Source organism: Geotrypetes seraphini, chromosome 14 (genome assembly GCF_902459505.1).
Source record: "Geotrypetes seraphini chromosome 14, aGeoSer1.1, whole genome shotgun sequence".
Classification (NCBI taxonomy): domain Eukaryota; kingdom Metazoa; phylum Chordata; class Amphibia; order Gymnophiona; family Dermophiidae; genus Geotrypetes; species Geotrypetes seraphini.
This window is the reverse complement of record NC_047097.1, coordinates 65,510,273-65,533,713: the sequence shown is the minus strand read 5'-3', so window position 1 is coordinate 65,533,713 and position 23,441 is coordinate 65,510,273. Positions and strand designations below refer to the sequence as shown.

Sequence of the window (23,441 nt, the reverse complement as noted above, 5' to 3'; positions counted from 1 at the left end):
TACAGGAGTGCTGAAGTGACAGGTTTTCACTTTCTTCTTATCTACAAAACCTATAAGCAAGAACCAAGGAAGTGAAAAGCACAGTGAATTTAATCAAAGGGAGAGAGAAAGAGAGAGAGAGAGAGTACAAGGAAGAGAACGTTATTTCTGATTTTTTTTCTTTTTTGTCAATGCACTGGCTTTTAAACAACTGATAGCTTAAGCATTTCCAGCATAGGGGACATAATGCAATCTGCTAAAAACAGCGCAGTGGATTACTCCATTTCAGTCAGAGGAGCTGTGAATAGCCCGAGCACCCCGCTGAACCAGGGGTAGCCCACTGCACTACATTAAAATCTTGTATCATGTTGTCGGCAATGCTATGTACGGACTTTAATCATTTTTACAGATGGAAGTAGAAAAGGGTTGCAATATTGATTTCACCTCTGTTTTTTTTTTTTTTATTAAATATTTTCACTTCAGGCAAGCAGTTGCTTCTCTTTCTTTGTTCCTGTAGGTCCTTTTGAATCATTAAAGTCCATGTCCGCAAATAGTTATACTTCATTTATCGAAAAAAACCAAAGAGCAACAGTGGCCTTTCATGACCTCTCTCTTATAGCTTTGCCACTGTCCTGTGGCTCTGTGATTATACCGCTGCATACATATAATAAGTACCTGGTGGACGCTGTCTGCTTCCATTCGATCATCCCCTCCACAAGTAACCTCTTTCTGTAATCATGCTTAGAAGTCTTCCGGGTCCTGGACGCTTGACTCCAGCATTCCATTACTTGCCAATAATAGGCCGTTATTATTCTTCACTAGGGCTAGCACATCCTGATCAGGTGAAGCCGCTATCTTTGTGTGTCTCCGTGCGCCAGCTTCAGTTGTGACAAGTGACCTCGGATCATTTCGCAGTCTTTTTTTTTTTTTTGACATTTTGATCCTTTCATGCGGCGAGCACACGGTCCTTACTTGAAAAGACCTTGATGTCTCTTGTAGAAATGCAAAAAAACAAAAACGTTGCTTATGTTACCGTACCACTGTTTACCTTACTGAATATTTTGTGGTATCATCTACCTTCTTTTCGTGATCACCTGCATAACAAATGAGCCAGTCTTCTAGTCATATTCTAAGTCATAACAGGAAGTCTTAATGATTCCAGAAATGTCTTTGTAAGTTTTACTTTGCCACGTCGGTGTATGTGGAGGGAGATGCTTTCCCCATTACGGTCGAATTAAGATGCAAAGTCTGAAACTGACCATTTCTTGGTTCGTCTCATAGTAAAAGCATATACCGCCTAGACAAGAGATCCTTCTCCTTGATTTGCATTTCCACAACAGCTCAAAGGCAGATGCATCAATCCTTCCAGGGACACGATGACGTGAGGAGAATTTTTTTATTTTTTTTTTTTTTAGATCAAAACACTGCTCATTGCAGGTGCTGACATGACATCCAGCATCTCAAAGCCAGTTTCTTGTCAGTCCCCCATCTCCGATTTAAGTCAAACATGAAAACATTTATGTATGTGTATGGCTAAAGCAGTACTACAAAACTAACTTCATCACATTCAACCCTTATCAAATTAAAACGTTCATTTTGTAGCTGCACAGGAAAAAAAATGGGAATGACAGAGCTGCCCTCTGGCAAAACAGTAACAGCAGAAAATAAATCGTTTCAAACTGCCATTTAGGGGGGCGGAGCATCATCAGCAATGATTCAGCATTTTGAGTCGTCCTTCCTTGGTGCGGGAAGACCTGCTGACTCATGGTCAAATTGCAAAATGATTCCTTTCGCCCAACCTAATTTCTAGACCTAATTGTTCTGTATTTTGTTTCCCATCATTTCGAGTATCTAGTAAAGATTATATGTTTGTTTCTGGTTGGCTCCTTTGGTGGATACTTTATCCTAAAAAAAAAAAAAAATCTCTGACACTCCACAAACAATTCACAAGCAAAGAAACAAGTTCTTCAACCCCTTTTGCTATAGATACAATATTCAAACTGCAGAACAGCAAGTAGATGGCCTGGCCCCCTATATCCAGCAGCCAAGCTCCCTGATAAGGGGCAGGGATAATTTTATATTACCCAGTAGAGTCAACTAAGCCATAGGAAATTAAATGACTTATCCAAGGTCACTCTGAATGTGAATCTATGACAGAGCGGCGATGAAAGACATACCGCAGACTTTTCCAATTTCCTAGTTTTGGCCTGCATCAATCTCCATTATGCTAGTGCAGGAATGGCTCGTAACGGGTTCTGTGTGTAAAATCAGCCCCTCTCCTTTAACTGCTCGGTTCATGTAATAAATATATATATATAAAAAAAAAAAATTCATCAAGTGTGACACAGCAGTTCACAACAGTGGAAATGACTGATGTGAAAACTTCGAGATTGTACCTGTGGCCAGTCACCGAATGAATTCAAAGGCAACACAATTCAATTATCGTTAAGAAGCACAAACATTGAGACGGTGATTAATGATGGGAAAGAAAACACAGTAAATATGACCTTTTAATGAATATCTTATTTTGGTAAATTTGTTTGCATGTGGCAGTGTCTTTTAAAGTTTTTGAACCCTATTAAAAAGTACTAGGTGTTTAATGATAGACTATGAATTATACAGTGCTAACTATGGTCCCTGACTTTGATCTGTGAGCGTTTACATTTTCTAAAGACCCCCCCCCAAAAAAAAAAAAAGTTGATTAAATGGTTTCATTTTACCCGTAGGTGCCATTTATGATTTCAGAAAGTGTAGATTCTGTACATTGAAGAGTTAGTAAATTATAAAATTGTCCTGAAATTTAGGAGAAAGTAAAGTTTCCATGAAAATGGCTGGATTCAATATCTTTGCCTTTAGAATATCCCCAAATGTGGATGCCGTGAGGCAATTCAGAGTTGAGGTGCAAACACGTGTTTCAATAGAATGCCATTCCGAGATGGAAGGACATGGCTCGATAGGGCTCGGCAACCCAGTGGTGTGCTTGCAACAGGGATGTGTTCGGCTGTTATTACTTGCTCCGTGTCCTTCCACAGCTATAACTTTGCACCAGGCTGTGATGCCAAGTTGTAGGATTTCAAACTTCCCTGCTTCAAAATAAGATTGTCTCTGTGCATGTTTCAATAAAGAGTTATGAGCTTTACACTTGACCAAAACCAAAGCAAATTACGAATACATTTTCTATGGTCCTCCTCAGCTCAGGTTAAAGAATTTATACTCAGAATTTTCATTTCTTTAATTAAACTTCTTTTCCCATGTACCACCAGTTCCTTCCATTGTTTTTCTGTGGTTACCAGTGTAAAGGTTATAAAAAGCCAAACCGCCTTTACGGGTTTCTTTCAGTGTTGTGTAGAGCAGGCACTTGAGTTTATCCTTAAATGAAGACATCTGCTGAAGTTGGGGGAAGGGGGAAAGGGGAAAGGGAGAAAGAGGAATAAGTGGTGGGATCATTTTACACAATAGTTGCTCTTAGCCAAGGATGTCAAGGTAGATTGGTGTGGCCTTGCCCAGGGCCTGGAGTATTTTATAGATCTCCTTGATATTTAGCCTTTGTTGGGGTTCTCTTTGCCAGCAGCCCAGCATTATGTCATAGACTTCTTTGGGACTCACACGGGGTCGTTCCAAAACACGTCCTTGAGTAATACATTCAATCACCTGAAACGCAAGTTAAAAGAAGACAGTTAATCCACCAAAGGACAATATTTATCATGTAATAATCATTAAATATGGCTGCTACCTATCAGTTCAAAATTATGATTCAACTGCTATCTACTTCATTGTCAATGGGGGTTGGGGGAGGAATCTGTTAGGGACTTACCTTACATCCAAATTCATAGGGTTCATATAAGATTTGGCAAATACATGAGCTAATTGTCAGAAATACATGATGGGGGGGGGTTCCCTCTCTTTCTTCGGTACGTGTTCTTCCTATTTCCTTTGCTTATATTTAAGGGGATGTGAGGTGATGTACAAAACACAGTATTGTGTTTTGTGACACTTTCGAACAAAAATCTAGGTAGGACAGACTGAACACTACATAGAAATAATCAAAAAGGTTAAATAATTTTTAGCCATAACCTAAAAGGGTTATAATAGTAGTACTTTTGTTACATTTTATTGTTCCATCAGGAAAGGTTTAGGAAAATACATGGTATGGAGTGGATGGGGGAACAAGGTCTGAAAGTAAAATGTGGACATAACTGAAATAATGTTTGTAGGAAAATTTAATGATCAGTGGCCTAAAGAAGTGAAAGTTATTGATGATGATCTTCCTGTAAACGAGTCTATGACCATTCTAGGTGTAAGGCTTGATTCTGGTATTACACTTACCCCTCCCCATTCGCGGTTTCGGAAATCACGATTTCACATATTCGTGATTTTTTGGGGAGGGGAAAAAAGAAAAAAAAAAACATCGTTAAGTCTTCCCCCCGGCATCCCGGCCTTACCTGGTGGTCTAGCGGGCTTTCAGGACAGGAGAGATCTTCCTACGCTCCTGCCCTGTGCAGATCACCATTAGGAAACAGCTGTAGGGAGTTCCCGTCGTAGTCTCGAGAGACTACGGGAACTCACAGCAGCCATTTCCTAATGGCGATCTGCACAGGGCAGGAGCGTAGGAAGATCGCTCCTGCCACGAAAGCCTGCTAGACCACCAGGTAAGGCCGGGAAGGCGGGAGGGAGGCGGGGGTGGGTCAGAGCCGGATATTCGTGTTTTTTCACCATTCGTGGTCCGGCTCCGCCCCTATCCCCCGTGAATCCGGAGGGAGAAGTGTACAATGAAGTTGCAAGTAACTAAGACAGTACAAGCATGTTTTGCACAAATGCATTTGTTACATCGATTACAACTCATGCTATCGCCTTATGATTTCCGTACAGTAATTCAGCCTATGGTTTTGTCGAGACTTGATTACTGCAATGCCCTGTACCTTGGACTAACAAAAGTAAGGTGCAGGGCACCAAAGGTGGCTCAAAACACAGCAGCAAGACTGATATTTGGATTGTTGAAATAGGACCATATTTCGCCCTATCTCCAACTGCACTGGTAAAGCAGCGAGAAAGGGTATTAAAAAAAACTCAGTTTAAGAGCTCCCTCAATGCAATAGCGATGCTTTTTTTATTTTTCTGAATTGTCTGCATTTCATTATTTGAACATTTTTTTCCCCCAAAACTGTTCATTCTTGACTTGCAGAACCAAACCAGTAGAACGGCTAACTAATCTAATCTAATCCTTAGGTTTGTATACCGCATCATCTCCACGTTCGTAGAGCTCGACGTGGTTTACAGTAGGAGAAATAGGAAGGAACTACAACAGAGGGTTAGAAGGGTTAGAAGGTGAAGAAAATTTAGAGGACTACATTGATTTGCGGCTGATTCTCCAAGAATACATGAATTATCCTTAGTTATTTTTACATGAACTATTCCTCAGTACATTGTAGAAGATGACTCTTTAAACAGTTTGAACTCTTTAAGGATAACATTTCAAAGGATCACTATCATGCAGCTCTACAGACACCAAGAACTTTCTTTCCAGCTTGCTGTTTTCCGACTCGCCTAAGTCAGCTTCACAGCATAGCATGCAAATTATGGCGAAACAAAGATTTTCACAGTAGTGGGAAAACATGTTAGGTCTGGTCTGCTATCAAAAAGTAAACAAACGTGTCCAAAGTCTGTTATTATATTGAATCCACATATCTGTGATGATGAGAACTGTCGGAGCCGAGCAAGAGTGGAATGATGTGGGTTGAATAAAAATGGATTAGGAAGAGACTTCCAAAGACCAGTGTACAGAATGCCTCTATCTTTATGAATAATAAAGGCCCAGCTTTTCGGATAACTCATCTGCTCCGTCGTGATTTTTACAAATGGGTTTTTCTGCATGCAAAGCCAGTTTTGGTTAACAGAAAAGATATTTTAGAAAATTAAGCGGCCATATATGCCTTGAAAAAGGTTGCACACTACACCCCTCTTTTACTAAGGTGCGCTATGCTTTTTAATGCGTGCATGTCATCCTATGGATGCGTTAGCGGTTAGAGCATGCGTTGATTTAGCGCACGCTAAAACGCTTAACGGGCCTTTGTAAAAGAGGGCCTAAAAGATCCCTTGTACTTTACCATGTGTATGCTTTCCTAGAGGAGCTGTTTAATTTTTTTAAAAAATAATATATTCGGGGGTGGTGGGGTTTCATCAAGGGGTGCTGACTGATTTAGCATGTGCTAAATACTAAGACGCCCACAGGAATGTAATGGACATCTTAGCATTTAGCATACACTTGATGGCTTCCTCCCTCCCTCCCTACTCCCTCCCTTCCTCCTCCCTCCCTCCCTTGGTGTTTTTACATTTTATAGAATATCCAAAGTGCATGCCAGAGGTTCAGAGTCAGTGCCGCAACATGCAATATTTTCAGCCTATTTTATAAAGATGACAGAAAGACCTGTGTGCTTTTGTAAAACCAGAATCAGCCCCAAAAGCATGCACTCATGCATAAATGCATACCTGCTCTGAGAAAGATCCAAAGTTGTACATGCACTCTACCCCTCTTTTGCGCCCTTCTCTTTCCCCTCATGAGCAGTGACATAAGCTTTCCCCCCTCTCAACCCCCCCTCTATCGATCTACCTTAAAAAATGGTCTTCTGTTGGGCCCTGGCAGAGACAGCGTTTCACGTCCTCTTGCCTGTCCTGTCTCCTCTGACATTATTTCCTGTTTCCGCAAGGGCAGCATGGGTCAGAGGGAAAGCTTCAGGGCAGGCTCCAGGCAGAGTATGTGTGATGCCACCAATGCCAAGGACCAACAGAAGATCACCTTTAAGGTAAACCGGTGCTGGGGGTGGGGGGTGTTGATGTTGAATTGTAGGTGAGGGCAAAGATGCCAGATTGTGCCAAGGAGAAGCGTTGGGTATGGAAGAGATAGAGGAAATGTTTGGAGGTGTAGGAAATGCTGCATCATGATCAATATTTTATTTGTGATTACTATTTTTAATCAAGATTAATAATCAATGTATTAATCACAGAGTTAGGTGTGATTAATTTTCAGCCCTAGTTTATTTTGTTCTTTAATCAAAGTCCATTTTGCTCCTACACACACACAAAAACTGCAAACCACTCAGTAGATCTTGGTCCATATTCATCACAAAGTCATAGCAATATCATACACACTGCACAAGGTAGCCGGTTACAATCTTCTTAACATCTGGTCTCCCAGGGAATTCTGGGAATTATAGAAGAACAGCTGAAAGATTTCATATGTGACTAGTTAGCAGTAGAATTTTAATTAGATAAGAGAAGTAAGTGAAGCTTGTAAAACTTGCTCTATGCACCTTGCACAGAAGACAGAACTCTCCTAATTGTTAACTGAAATTTTCTCCAACAGAAAGAGAAACAAGATTTCTTCCTCCCTTGACACTGGACTGAGGCATAGGTCACTTGGTCTATATAGTATGCTTCTGAATCATAAACCACTATCTAGAGAAATGGAAGGCAAAGACATGTTATAATGCTCAATGGTGTAACCTCATTTTGAGTATTGCGTTCAGTTCTGGTCTCCTTATCTCAAAAAAGATATAGCGGCACTAGAAAAGGTTCAAAGAAGAGCGACCAAGATGGTAAAGGGGATGGAACTCCTCTCGGATGAGGAAAGACTAAAACGGTTAGGGCTCTTCAGCTTGGAAAAGAGACGTCTGAGGGGAGATAGGATTCAAGTCTACAAAATCCTGAGTGGAATAGAACGGGTACAAGTGGATCGATTTTTCGCTCCGCCAAAAATTACAAAGACTAGGGGACACTCGATGAAGTTACAGGGAAATACTTTTAAAACCAATAGGAGGAAATATTTTTCACTCAGAGAATAGCTGAGCTCTGGAATGCGTTGCCAGAGGATGTGGTAAAAGCAGTTAATGTAGTTGGTTTTAAAAAAGGTTTGGACGAGTTCTTAGAGGAAAAGTCCATAGTGCCCTGGATTTGTAGCATGGAATGCTGCTACCATTTGGGTTTTTGTCAGGTACTTGTGACTTCTATTGGGATACTGGGCTAAATGGACCATTGTTGTGAGCCAATAAGGTTATTCTTATCTAATATAATAAAACCCTAAGCCGCGCATGCGCACTCCCATCTGCGTGCTCCCGTTTTCTGTGAGCTGTAGGGCACCGCAGGTAGGAGTGCGCATGCGCGCGAATCTCTCTCTCTTCCCCTCAAGGCGAATGTCGGCAGCTGCAGACCACGGCAGCTGTCGGCGGCTGCAGGCCACAGCAGCTGTAGGCCACGGTGGCTGTCAGTGGCGGCTGGCGGCAGCTGAGCACGGAGCCACCAGCAGCGGGTGGCGGTCAGCCCGAGAAACCCCTGACCTACAGGCCGGGCCGAAGTTTAAAGTACTGAGTGTAGGAGGGGCAGGAGAAGCTAGACTGAGGGAAAAAATGATGATGCACAGGGAAATGGAGGGAGAGGGAATGCTGCGGTTGCTGCACAGGGAAGTAGAGAAGGAGATAGGAAGAAAGCCACAGGGACAGGGGCAGGGAGAGAGACAGAAAGACAGATAGACAGACAAAGGGGGCCAGGGAGGGAGAGAGACAGAAAGAAAGACAGCGGGAGGAAGAGAGACAGAAAGAAAAAGACAGGGGTAGGGAGAGAGACAGAAAGAAAGACAGACAAATATTCTAGCACCAGCGGGAGGAAGGGAGACAGAAAGGAAAGAAGAAAGACACAGGGACAGGGAGAGACACAGAAAGACAGACAGACAAAGGGGGCCAGGGAGAGAGATAGACAGAAAGAAAGACAGCAGGACAGAGAGAGAGAGAGACGGAAATAAAGACAGACAGACATATATTCTAGCACCCGTTAATGTAACGGGCTAAAATACTAGTATTCATATATTGTGCTTCCTGTTTGGTATTCTCAGATTTCTTTTCATTATCAAAGAACTGGATTGGATCAGAGACCACCTTAGAACCCTATTTACTAAACAGCCTTAACAAAGTGTTTTTGCCAGAGCAGTGGTTCATTGACAGTGCTGCATAGCAATATGAGGAAGGCCCCTGGACTGATCCTATGATCGAGGCTTCAGCTTCTGAAGTCATCTGGGCAAGGGATACTGCAAAGGGAAAAGGTTATGGCAGTCATTTTCTGCAGGCAGCCATAAGGGGGCAGAAGTGAGCGGGCTTTGCTCTAGCCCTCACTGGAATGAAAAGGTAGGGTTGGGGGAATGTTCTGGGAGGGTTGGGGGGGAGGGGTCTGATCATCATGGACTGAGGTGGGAAGGGAAGCACGGGTTTCTTTTGGGCCCAGGAGGTGTTTTCCAGAACTACAGGCACCTTTTAATGGTTATACAGGTCATGGTTGATATTCAGCTGGGGCCTGCATAAGCTTCGGCAGCCACCCCACCAAAATTAACCTCAGGTATACAGTGCCGGTGCCTGCAAATGTCCCAGCACTTAATATCTGTAGCTAATTTAACTGACCTTATCATCGTTTAAAAAAACACAAAACACTGAGGATTACCTCCATTCTCTATAAAATCATTTCTAAGGTGCTGCATGAGAATGATAGGCTCCGGATTAATCTGAGGAAATACTTTTTTACAGAAAGGGTGGTAGATACATTTCGCCGTCCTTGTCCAATCCATCATCCTCTCCAAAATTGACTACTGCAATGCCATTTACCTATGCTTAACAAAAAAAAGCCTCCAAAGACTCCAGCTTATTCAGAACACGGCAGCCAAGCTGATCTTTGCAAAACGTAAATCTGACCACGTCTCCCCACTCCTGGCCAATCTTCACTGGCTCCCAGTGATTTCCAGAGTCCAATTCAAATGCTCTTGCCTGGCTTTTAAGATTATTCACGGCATCCTTCCTTCCCTAATCCCACTTTCCTTTAACTCCTCGTGCCCTGACTCCACCAGGACCGCACATAAATTAAATCTGTCCTTCCCCTCCCTATATGGTATTCTCCACACAGGTAAACTGGGAAAATCACTTCTTTTCAAAATCACAGGTCTCTGGAATGTCCTTACTATCCCGCTGCGGAACATGAGCTCCCTCCATTTATTCCGCAAGCAACTAAAAACCTGGCTCTTCTCTACCATGTCATTTCTTTTTTTCCCTTATTTTTCCACTCGATCTATAAACTTATGTAAACTTTTTCCTACCCTTTCTCATTTTTAAGTTCTTGTAAACCGTGCCGAGCTCTACTTCCGTGGAGATGATGCAGTATATAAACTTAAGGTTTAGTTTAGTTTAGTTTAGATACGTGGAACAGTCTCTCGGAAGAGGTGGTGGAAACTGAGACTGTATCCAGAGTAGCCGCTAAGAGCTAATAGCTAATATTTAGAGGCCATATCTCACTGAATGTTAGCGTTTAGCTAACTCCATGCTATGTAGCTGGCCAGCAGCCGTTCCAGGCCAGTTAAATAATGTTGGATATCAGGCGGCTTGTTGCTACTTGAGATCTAGGCTAATTTTTAGCGTGTACTAAGATGCACTAGCGCGTCTTAGTTAAAGGACTCCTATGAGTTGATAGCGTGTGCTGTATTAATTCCTTGCACAAAGAACAATGGATGAAATATTATGCAGTTCACGTTTAATGCACAAGTCGTGAACTCAGTACCTCTGTGTTGGAGAGCTGAAACCAAGGCTGTTTGCCGTAGGTGAAAATCTCCCAAAGAATCACTCCAAAGCTCCAAACATCGCTCTCGGTGGTGAACTTCCTGTACATGATGCTCTCGGGTGGCATCCAACGAATTGGCAACATGGTATGGCCTCCCACCTAAGAGACAAAGAGATAGCAGAATCAAAGTTATCCAATCCAATCCAAACCAGTCTTATATATCGAGTCATCCCGACTATGGGGCTCGATCCGGTTCACACAAAGTTATTGAAAGGTCAAGGAAAGCGAATAATTGGACAAGGAAATTATCTTACATATAGAATACAACGAGGCAACAATAGTGCATGGGGAAATCATAGCAGATGAGGAAAGAGCAAAAATATTTGATGATGGTATACATTCACATTTTTAAGGCTTTAATATGCTGCTGATAGAATAAATCATATATTCTGTCGTCTATATTATTATTATAGTATCATAGCCAAGGTTGAAAGTTTAACTAAACTCATATTCACTGATAGTATCAATCTTTCAAAACATCACGGATCTTCATTACAAATATTTGTATGGACCTTCAGAAAGCAATCAGACCAATACAGTCGGTTGCTTGTAATCTTCGTCGGTCCAGCCTTTATTAGTGCTTAATCTATATTTTTTGTGTTTATTTATTTTAAAATATATCTAAAATATACTTTAAGGAACCTCACTTAACTTATAGTGATTGTCCTATATTCACCTCTCCCAACATCAGGGTCGAGGGAAACAACTGCGGGAGCTAACACGGGCTGATAGAATAAGACATTACAAAGATTACGCTTTACTAGAGTTGGTGGAAAATGACCACTGATTTCAAACAAAGTTGTTAAGACGTAACAGAGGAATTCGCTCCACTTCCTTGTGCCATACAAAACCCATAAATCCAAAAAACAAAACATAAAACCAAATAGCACATCTGGCAGCTTTATTAATGTTAAATCATTAAACAAGTCAAAGTTCAAATTAGGAACAGCCATTCATAACCCAGCCTCCCAAAAAGACCAAGCAATATGCCTCCACAGCAGTCCTTCCTCATCTAATGCCAACTCCTGAGAGAAATGTGCACGGGTCGAGTCGAGTCTCTTTCATTTGAAAGGAAACTCTGCAATGAGAGGGCATAGGATGAAGTTAAGAGGTGAGAGGCTCTGGAGTAATCTGAGGAAATACTTTTTTACAGAAAGGGTGGTAGATGCGTGGAACAGTCTCCCGGAAGAGGTGGTGGAGACAGAGACTGTGTCTGAATTCAAGAGGGCCTAGGGATAGGCACGTGGGATCTTCTTCTTTTCCTTTTATTAACACTACAAGTCTTTACAGAGGCATTGTACGGTATTTCTCTTTAATAATCTGATTTGTATATCTTCATTATGATGCCACATGAATTTTTATGTTTTGTAACCAAAAATTTAATACAATTTTTCTGAACTTAAAAACAAAACCACGTCTTTAGAAGCCACGTCTGAATTTTTGGTTTCAGGAAATATCATATAGAAGTTTGAGAGTATGTCAACTCACTCTTGACTTAGGCCAAAATGCTAGCAAACTAGTCTGGCCTTCTGCAATTTCTTTACTATTGAATTTACATTGCAAGATGATGTAAATTTAGGGTAGGATAATGCTTTGTAGGAGATCTTGTTAGTCCAGGAAGATACCACTTCTTCCTAATTGCTACAGTTCTCGGTAAAACTGCTGGAACAACATCGGATTGATCAGCTCCGCCATTTATGTTTTTTCTTTTGGTTTCTTTTCTATTAATCTTCTCCTCTGCAAATTTATTTCTCAGTCTGGGGGGAAGAGGGGGGGGGGAAGACAAATGTCTTCTGAGGTCAAAGAAAATAATGTGTTAGTCCTTCAGCAGCTATAAAAATTGAAAGACCATTTATTTGTAATGGCATTTTAAGAGTGATGTTGTATGTATAATTGTATAAAAAATAATGGTGTTGTCATGTGAAAGGGTTACGATGCATGTAGATTGTGACCCGCCATGAACAGAATTTTGATTTGGAAGGATCTAAAGGACATACAAAAAAGGGAGAGAGGCAGACGGTTCATAGACAACGGTGCGAAAGACAAAGGCGCGCCCAGACAATTGAGTGCAGCGCGGAGGTGCACGCTGCTCAAAATTACTGTTTTTAGGGGCTCTGACGGGGGGTTTTGTTGGGGAACCCCCCCCCACTTTACTTAATAGACATCGCGCCGGCGTTATGGGGTTTTGGGGGGTTGTAACCCTCCACATTTTACTGTAAACTGAACTTTTTCCCTAAAAACAGGGAAAAAGTAAAGTTTTCAGTAAAATGTGGGGGGTTACAACCCCCTACACCCCCCACAACGCCCCCACAATGCGGCGCGATGTCTATTAAGTAAAGCGCTCAATTGTCTGGGCGCGCCTTTGTCCCGGCGCGCTTTTGACCTGACACCGAGGCGGACTATAGAACCAGTAAAGAGATGAATGGAAAACATGAAGTAAGAAGTTGGTAGTGATGATGCTGTGAAGGAGGAAAATGAGAGAAAGAGCCAAAGCATGGAGAGGGGAGATATGACAGAGATGTTTAAATAGATACGTGGCATAAATGTGCATGAGGCAAGTCTCTTTCACTTGAAAGGAAGCTCCAGAACAATAGGATGAAGTTAAGAGGTGATAGGCTCAGGAGTAATCTAAGGAAATACTTTTTTACATAAACATAAAAACATGATGGTAGATAAAGGTCGAATGGCTCATCCACAGCATCCACTATCTCTTCTGCTTCCTATTGGCTAAGGCTCTTTACACCTGCATTGTGAGGTCATAGAGCTTTATGCTTATAGAAACATTGTAACATGATGCAGATAAAGGATGAATGGCCCATCCATAGCATCCACCATCTCCTCCTCTCCCTATTGGCTAAGACTCTTAACATTTGCATGTCCTCGCCCTATTGGCTAAGGCTCTTTACACCTGCATTGTGATGTCATAGAACTTTATGGTTATAGAAACATAGTAACATGATGGTAGATAAAAGCTAAATGACTAGTGTGACCATATGGCTCCAGAAAAAAGGGGACGGATTGAGACATCCGGGTTTTACTTCCATTGAAAGCAACCAAGATGTCTCAATCTGTTCTCCTTACTTCCATTGCTTTCAATGGAAGAAAAACCGGGATGTCTCAATCTGTCCCCTTTTTTCTGGATATCAATATAAACAACTGGGTAAATTCAAAAAACAAAATTGTTCCCTTTTTTCTGGAGCCATATGGTCACACTTCAAATCCTTAATAGTGCATACAAAGTGGGCAAATTTGCACTGATAGTGAGGTTTTCTATAAATTGAATTAAAATAAAATGAACTAAATAAAATGAACTAAAAGTATATATATTTAAAAAAAGTTTTCTACAAGAAATATTTTAAGATTCAATTATTAAAGTTTATATGTTTTAAAACCTAAGCGGTCAATGATTGGAGCAGGGAGCTAAAGTACTACGCTGATCACTTGAGTTTGTGATATAAATACCTTGCGTAGGCTCCAGTTCTGAGACCGTGATAGAAGAGTGTGATGCACTTCATGGTTATAGTGGTATGCTAGCTTGTTTCCACACACTATAAATGACCCATCCATTTGGCCCATCCACAGCATCCACCATCTCCTCCTCTCTCTGAGAGATCCCATGTGCCTGCCCCATTCATTCTTGAATTCAGGGTGGTACTGTGGATGCATGGAATAGTCTCCTGGTAGAGGTGGTGGAGACAAAGACTGTGTCTGAATTCAAGAAAACATTGGACAGGCACTTGGGATCTCTTAGGGAGAGGAGGGGGTAATGGATGTTTGGGATGGGCAGACTGGATGGGTCATTTGGCCTTTATCTGCCATTATGTTTTTATGTTTCTAATTGATATAAAAAAAAAATGTGTGTGTGTGTGGGGGGGGGGGGGGGTGAATAGTAGGTCAAGTTATACCAACCAATTCCCAAAACTCATATACCCACTAATGACTGAATTAAATTATCGCCTCCTGCCACCCTTTTAAGCAAGCCAGAAGGTAGGAGAAGTCTCTGAAATACGTAGAAGTGTCATATAAAAATCAAAACTCCGTGTCTCAGTCACTGGCATAAAATCCTCCTGTCTGGTACTTGATCCGGCGCTCAGTGTAACTCAGTGCAGCGCCCACGACAGGAGAGGCTCACGCCAGTCTTGTTCGATATTTTGTTTGTTCTATTCAATCCGGTTTCTTGATGCTCTATGTATTGATTATCCTGGACCCCTGAGGAAGAAGTGTTTTTCGAAACACGGACCGTGTTGGGTCCAGTATACATGAAAACAAGAATTGGGGTTTGGATATATTTATTTTATGTATGCTGTTTATATATGTTTTTATGACTTTTCTTGAATAAATTCCTGCACCTTGTACATTTTCCTGCAGTTTTGTTTTTTTTTTTTTACTTGATTTAATTCTTCCACTTTTGACATAATATTCTTCAATTTTCATTTTTTTACTTAATATTTTTCACAAAAACATCTCCATGTCACTGAAGAATCCTATACCAACTCTTCATACAAGGTTGTTGGGTTTTTTTTGTTTTTTTTTATATTAACAAAGCTCAGATCATTTGCAACGTCAGGGCAGAAAGTAATTTTTTTTCACATTTGAAGCAGCTCGAGAGATAACTCTTGTTGTAATCCTGTGAATGAGCTCTTGAGCTGTTTCGAATGGGTACAATTCACTTTCTATTGAGGCACTGCAACGGATCTCCTGAGCTGTGTTAATCTAATTAGATATCGCCAACTCCTGAGCTGGTGAGTGCCAGAGACAGTTGCCAGCTACTTTACAATCATTGTTAATCAATGCTTTAATTGTTTCAGGGAAAACATGAGTTACAAGAGCAATGTGAAAGCTATAGTCTAAGTCAGTGGTTCCCAACCCTGTCCTGAGAGAGATTTGCATATAATGGAAGTGACAGGCATGCAAATCTGCCCCATGCATATTCATTAGGGCTAGCCTGAAAACCCGATTGGCCTGGTGGTCCTCCAGGACAGGGTTGGGAACCACTGCTCTAAGTAGCAGCTAATAGGAAAGATGGATACAAAGTTGAGGGTGATTGCCTCAGGTGGCACTCTTGAGGGAGTGGCATCTTGCTGCTGGCAAGCCTACCTGTTTATTTATTACTAGTGTTTTAGCCCGTTACATTCGTTACAGTAACGGGTGCTAGAACAGCCCCACCTATACCCTGACCCTGACTCTGACCCCACCCATGCCCCGCCTCTATCATGCCCGGACCCTGCCTCCCACTGATCCCAGTCCCACCATCTCACCTTTCCCCATTTCCTTTGTACCCTTTTGGCCCTCCTGACAGGGTCTTTACTTACCCGAGGCGACAGCAGCAGTCCTGACGTATCAATCTTTCCTCCCTCAGTGCCCCAAAGCAGCAGTGATCCTACCATTTCCATCTCTCCCTTTCCCCCTTTCACACCCTCTACCATCTCTCTCTGGCCCTGTTTCACCCCTTTTGCCATCTTTCCTGTCCCCCTCTATCCCCTACCATCTCTCCTGGTCCCCCTAGTAGCCCCTCTGTCCTTCTCATCCATCTGTCTCTCCTTTCCTCACTTGAGTCCAACATCTCTCCCTTTTCCCACTCCCTCCCCCGAATCCATCACCTCCTGCCTCTGCGGAGTTCTCACAGCTCCTCGTTCTCTTCCAGCCAAGCTTCAGCCATCTACACTGGCTCCGGCTCGGGGGAGAGAGAGAGAGATTTGCACGCATGCGCACTCCTACCTGCGGTGCCCTACAGTGCACGGAAAACGGAACCCGCAGGTGGGAGTGCGCATGCGCGCTTAGAGTTTTATTATATTAGATTTACAGTATATACCACTTATATCCTAAGTGGTTTTACATTCAGGTACTTCATCATATTTCCCTAGCTGTCCCGGTGGGCTCAAACTCTATCTAGTGCAGGGCTGTCCAATTAGGCTAGGGGCTGGTAAGAGCAGAAGGGAGGAGTTCCTGCTCACAACTTGTGAAAAAAAAAACTGGGGGGTGCATTTAAGAGAAACCCCCCCCCTCATTGCTGGGGTGGGGGGGGGGAAGAGAACAGAGTTTGGCGCCCCTGCCAAGATGGCACCCAGAACACCCATGCCCCTTACTATGCATCTATCTTCTGCTTTTAGTTGTTTTTTTTTTTTGGGGGGGGGTTCAAGAAGACAAAAGTACTGCCTGCAAAAGTCCTTATTTAGCTATGGTTTTCTTCTTCTTGCTGGTAGGCAGAGAACATTTGCAACTTAGGCCTTCAAATTAGACCTAGTCACACCGAGACACAATATACCATTCTTGTGATATTTAGACATCTCGGATTCTCCATAAAACCTAAGCCAGAGAAATAAATGGAGAATTCAGAGACCCAGGTGTGCTAGGGTTATGAGCACATGCAAAATTCAACAGATTCGCCGAGAAAATGCACCGTAATAGGGAAAATGTTCAAGCAGACCCAGCAGAAAATCATAATTTTACAAACTGAAAGTCTGTGAAACACTGAAGGATCCAGCTGTTTCCTAATATTAACTTGTGATGAGAGAACATTGATTTTTGTTAGGCAGACATTTTCTAGTATGGGATTTGCTGAAAAATGTGGGCCCAGTTGTAACAGCAGTAATTTTGTGAAATGGTTTTTTGAGGGGTTTTTTTTTCAGATGGCTCAATTTTATCATTTACAACCACATCAGACTCAATATCCCCATGCAAAACTATTATTTCTCATGTAGCTGTAATAAAACAGACACTGTCAGGGATTGTATATAAAAAATATTTTACAGTCAGTCTGATATTGATACAGGTGTGCTAGCTGAAGGGTTTTTTTTTTTTGGTACAATTGCTTTAGAGCAGTGGTTCCCAACCCTGTCCTGGAGGACCACCAGGCCAGTCAGGTTTTTCAGGCTATCCCTAATGAATATGCATGAGAGAGATCTGCATATAATGGAGGTGCCAGGCATGCAAATCTGCTCCATGCATATTCATTAGGGCTAGCCTGAAAACCCGACTGGCCTGGTGGGAACCACTGCTTTAGAGCACTTGACATAACTACAAAGGAAATCTTGATGTAAACTATACAATCTTAACATATTCTTATTTTTTATCAATTTTAAAACTTTTCCTTTTGTTTCTTTCCTGTTTTTTTTTTTTTAATTTTTTTAAAGAATTATAATTTTCCCACTCTTCCCTTTTTGTTCTGTTTCTTCCCCCCCCCCCTTAGTGTCAGGTCAAAAGCGCGCCGGGACAAGGGCGCGCCGGGACAATTGAGCGCAGCGCGGAGGCATGCACCGCTCTAAATTACTGTTTTTAGGGCTCTGACGGGGGGCGTGGGTGGGGAACCCCCCCCACTTTACTTAATAGACATCGCGCCGCGTTGTGGGGGCGTTGTGGGGGAAAAAAAAGTTAAGTTTACATTAAAATGTGGAGGGTTACAACCCCCCAAACCCCCCATAACGCCGGCGTGATGTCTATTAAGTAAACTGGGGGGGGTTCCCCAACAAAAAACCCCGTCGGAGCCCCTAAAAACTGTAATTTTGTGCGGCGCACGCCTCTGCACTGCGCTCAATTGTCGGCGCGCGATTTTGTCTTTCACGCCGTTGTCTATGAACCCCCCCCCTTAGTATGTCTGTTGCTGTATTTTTTTTTTTTAATCTTTATTGATTTTCAAACTTTGACAGTGCAATACAATTAATTGAACATAAAATACTGCATAAAACGCACTATTAACTACACAAGTAATACATAAAACAATCATTTTCTCCCATCCTCCTCCCAATTATTAACACAGTAAGACATATGTGATTACAATATTATAATTAAGTAATTTTAATCCTCAAAATACATTTCCCTCCCCCCACCCACCCACCCTGGATGTGTAAGGAAATCTAAGAAAAGGAGAGATACATGACCCTTATTGCGAGGTAACAAATGGAGTCAATGGGCTCCACACTTTATTAAATGAACCACTAAACCCCATACAAATCTGTTGCTGTATTGTTTTAGTTCATAATTTATTTTTTATTTTAATTGTACAACGCTTTGAAATGTAATGTAAAGCGTTTTTATCACATTTTTAATAAACTATAAACTTTCTGCGAGGGAAATTTTCATGCTCCAGCTTTCATTGACAAGCTACCCATCCCCCCCACTCCAGTCAGAATTCTCAGATCGTCTTCTCCAAACCTACTTTTCGCGACCACTCTTAAGACATCTGGCACTCGCCGTATGACCTCCTTTGCACCCCTCATCTGGAACTCTTTACCCCCTTATATTAGGAAGGAAGCAAGTTTAGATAAATTTAAAGGAGCATTAAAAAGTTTTTTGTCTAGAGGTGCCTTTGAACAGTGATGTCAGTTTCTTCGTTCTTAGATGATTCTTCCGGATTTGATAAAGGCAGCCCCTCCTATTGGCCTATCCTTTTTCGTTCTCTCTTCTTTTCTATAGCTTCATTGTCGTTAATCCCCTGTCCTTTTGTACCATGTTAGTCTGTTTTGTCTTTGTTATCATGCAATTTTGTTGGCATGCATCCCCTGATTTTATAATATTTTGTATAATCGTTTAGAATTAAGATAGGTGATATATGAAATTATCATTAAACTTGAAACCTGAAATACCCAGCATTCCCTCCTTGAAAATACCTCATTTGTCCACTACCACAGGGATTCTACACAGGGCCCGAGTATACAGGGTAATGAATGTACAGATATTTCCAAATAGATTCCCCATATTCACTGGGATCTGTCCTAATTCTAGCCCCGTTGCTACACTTTTACTCCATAAATGGGTGGGAGGGTAGTTTTCAAAAGAAAATTACTTACCTGTGCAAATATCTTTGAAAAATTGCAACCTTATTACTGTATTATTTTTTTTATATCTATTGGAGTGAATGAGTAGCCTAGCGGCTAGTGCAGTGGCCTGAACTGGGTTCAGTTCCCACTAGAGAGTTGCGGGGGGACAGAAATCCCACCCATCCCCGCCCGTCCCTGCCAGGATCTTCTCCATCCCCACCCGTCCCCGCCAGGATCCTCTCCGTCCCCACCCGTCCCCGCAAGGAATTACCTCCATCCCCGCCCATCCCCATAAAAAGCAGCAATTACTTCTGACAGGATCATCAATTCCACTGTTTCTTTTGTGTTGGCGCTGCTGTTTTCCTTGTGGAATCTCTTTGGTGGAACCCTTTTTTTGTTTTCTGTTCAGGTAATTAACTTATAAACCCCCCTCTTTTACTAAGGCTGACGTGTCCATTATAATATATGGACGAACCCTGCTTCCAAAGCCTTCCATCCCCGTGGGAGTCCCGTGGGTTAGGGGGGGATTCCCGCAATCCCCATTCCCATGCAGACCTCTAGTTCCCACTGCAGCTCTTTGTGACTCTGAGAAAGTTACTTAACCCTGTACCTGTATATAATATTTAAACCCCTCTGATTGTAACCACAGAAAGGCAGTATATCCCCTATCTATAGCTATATTTTTTTTTACATTTTGGTCTTGTATCGTGCTTCTAACATCAACATTAAAGTAACATACATAGTAGTTATCAACAGATGAAGAACATTTGATTTGTCAAATAAGCCTAGTTGCCACACCTTGCTCTAGCTTGACTACCAGAAGATTAGTTTCATTGTCATTCTTAACCGGGATATAGGTTTCAAAAATATAAAGGTTAAATTAGTTTGAATATTATGATTAATGCTGCATAGTCAAATTGGTTATCCAGCATTCCAAATTTAAGTACAAGGGTCATTTCATAAATAATGCACACTATTTTTTAAATTTACTTTTTTTTTTTTAAAGTTTTTTTTACAATCCTTCAATATACCGTAGTCTTCCTGCTTTGCAATGACCAAGTCCCAAGCTTCATTATTCCATCCAAGACACCGTTTTGTTCAGTTGCCAAATGGCTTTGGTAGCGGCAGAAGAAAGCTCTTCCAGAGATGCAAAACGATGTCCATTCATAGGTTGTTTCAACTTTGGAAAAAGGTCGAAGTCTGGTGGACTCATGTCTGGACTGTAGGGAGGATGAGGTAACACCTCCCAGCCGTATTCACGTAGTTTTTCAATGACGAGTGGAGAGCTCCATCTTCCCGACTAAAAAAATTTTGATGAGCTCAATCAAAAGTCAAACAAATGATGATTTTTGCTTATGATCATGAAGGCATCATCATCACAGACAAAGTTCCATGTGGAAGAAGTGTCACAGCAGTGTATTATCGTGATTTATTGCGAAAAATGCACAAAACCCGACCTCAGTTGCTCTTGGTTGGGCCACTCATTCTTCACGACAACGCTCGCCTGTCGTCATTGAAAAACTACGCGAATACGGCTGGGAGGCGTTACCTCGTGCTCCCTACAGTCCAGACATGAGACCACCAGACTTTGACCTTTTTCCAAAGTTGAAACCACCTATGCGTGGACATGGTTTTGCATCTCTGGAAGAGCTTTCTTCCGCCGGTACCCGAGCCATTCGGCAACTGAACTAAAACGGTGTCTTGGATGGAATAATGAAGCTTCCCGGACGTTGGGACTTGGTCATTGCAAAGCAGGGAGACTAAATTGAAGGATTGTAAAGAAATAATTGAAAAAAATAAAAAAATAAAACATATACATTTTTAAAAATAGTGTGCATTATTTATGAAATGACCCTTGTACTTAAATTTGGAATGCTGGATAACCAATTTGACTGTGCAGCATTAATCATAATATTCAAACTAATTTAACCTTAATATTTTTGAAACCTATTTCCTATTACCATCAGTTTCCCTAAAGGCAGACTTGGCATCTGAAATAGGTTCTTCCAGGGACATTTTGACTTTCCTTAATATAAATAACTTTTCATTTGCGCTGAACTCATTCTTGCTGTAACTAGAAGCTTCCAAAGCAAGAAATTAAATTCTCATATTACTGACTCAAACCTTGTCATGACATTACAACCCTAGAAATTAATTTATACCAGAACATTTAAGTTAGTAAATGAACATCTTGAAGAGCTGTATAATTTACTAGAAAATATTTGGCATGACCAGTAGAATTCCACTGGTCCTTTATAATATGTTTTCCTTGTGGTATATTCAAAAATGTATTTTTTAAAGTTTTTATTAACATAGTCTGAGTTTTACTAAATGGCGTTAAGAGATTTTTAGTGCAGGCTGGTGAGGTAAATGCTTCAGTACTCCTAGGAATGCTATGAGCATTGGAGCATTTACCTTGCCAGTCCGCGCTAAAAATCTCTTAACACCATTTAGTAAAATGAGCCCATAGGCATTCACAATTTCCATTTTCATCATTCATTGTGCGACAGACACAAAGGCCCTCTTTTACAAAGGCGCGCTAAGGAGTGTATAGCGCAGTGGTTGGCTCTACAGCCTCAGCACCCTGGGGTTGTGCGTTCAAACCCCGCGCTGCTCCTTGTGACCCTGGGCAAGTCACCATTGCCCCAGGTACGTTAGATAGATTGTGAGCCCACCGGGACAGAGAGGGAAAATGCTTGAGTACCTGATTGTAAAAACCGCTTAGATAACCTTGATAGGCGGTATATAAAATCCTAATAAACTTGTTTTAGCATGGATTTAACTAACGCGTCCATAGGATAACTCGTACGTGTTAGCGTTTAGTGTGTGTTTAGCATGCCTTGGTAAAAGAGGGGGAAAGTTTGTGACTTTGCCATGGCTACTGCTTTATTAATCCAATATTATATATCCACATATAATCATGTGAAGGGCAGTTCTATAAATGACATACAAATTTCTGTGGGAGACTGCTTCATGGAACAGCTTGTTAAAGAATCAACGCGAGGGAATGCTACTCTCGACCTAATCCTAAACGGACTAGGGGGACCTGCAAAGGAAGTGGCAGTTGTAGGACCACTAGGAAATAGCAATCACAACATGATCCGGTACAAATTAGAGGTAGGAGCATCCAAAGTGAAAAGAACTGCAGCGACAACGCTCAACTTCAGGAAAGGGAACTATGAAGCTATGAGAGCAGTGGTGAAAATGAAACTCAAAAATCGCTCAAAACGGATGGAAACCGTAGAGAAAGCATAGTCCATATTCAAGGACACGGTGCTGGAAGCACAAAACCTGCACATTCCCAGGTTTAGGAAAGGGTGCAAAAAAAAATCGAACAAAAGACCCGGTATGGATAACGACAGAAGTAAAGAGGGCGATAGGAGATAAAAGAAAATCGTTCCGAAAATGGAAAAAGGACCAAACCAAGGAGAACCGGAAAGAACACAAAAATTACCAGAAAGAATGTCACCGAGTAGTTAGGAATGCAAAGAGAGAATACGAGGAGAAACTGGCTGAGAAATCCAGAGACTTCAAATCGTTCTTCAGATACGTCAAGGGGAAACAACCGGCGAGGGAGGAAGTAGGACCGATGGATGATGGAGACAGAAAGGGGGTGGTAAAGGAGGAAAAAGAAGTAGCCGACAGGTTAAACAAGTTCTTCTCGTCGGTCTTCACGAGCGAGGACACATCGAATGTACCAGAACCCGAAGAGATCATAAGTGGAGATCAGGAAGAAAAACTGGTGCATATAGAGATAAGCCATGAGGAGGTCCTCAAACAGATAGACAGACTAAAAAGTGACAAATCTCCGGGCCCGGATGGAATCCACTCAAGGGTTCTAAAAGAGTTAAGGAACGAAATAGCGGAAACTCTCCGACAAATTTGCAACTTGTCCTTGAAAACTGGGGAGATCCCGTAGGACTGGAAAATAGCAAATATCACACCTATCTTTAAAAAGGGATCGAGGGGTGACCCGGGGAACTACAGGCCAGTAAGCCTGACTTCAGTCCCAGGCAAGATGATGGAGGCACTAATAAAGGACACCATATGCGAACACATAGA

General features: G+C 41.8%; 1 protein-coding gene across 4 annotated transcripts in view; it reads right to left on the bottom strand.

Moving 5' to 3' along the window:
- Positions 1-400: 400 nt before the first annotated feature.
- Positions 401-23,441, bottom strand: part of NTRK3 (neurotrophic receptor tyrosine kinase 3) — a 1,004,345-nt gene continuing 981,304 nt past the window's right edge. For 3 of the 4 annotated variants that reach the window (XM_033920393.1, XM_033920395.1, XM_033920397.1), the window contains exons 16-17: positions 10,564-10,722; positions 401-3,630 (exon numbers count right to left, since the gene is read on the bottom strand). In XM_033920393.1, coding sequence (XP_033776284.1) covers positions 3,445-3,630; positions 10,564-10,722 — 345 coding nt within the window. In that variant the 3' untranslated portion in view covers positions 401-3,444. The remainder of the gene's footprint in view (positions 3,631-10,563; positions 10,723-23,441) is intronic. The other variant, XM_033920394.1, reaches the window with a different exon arrangement.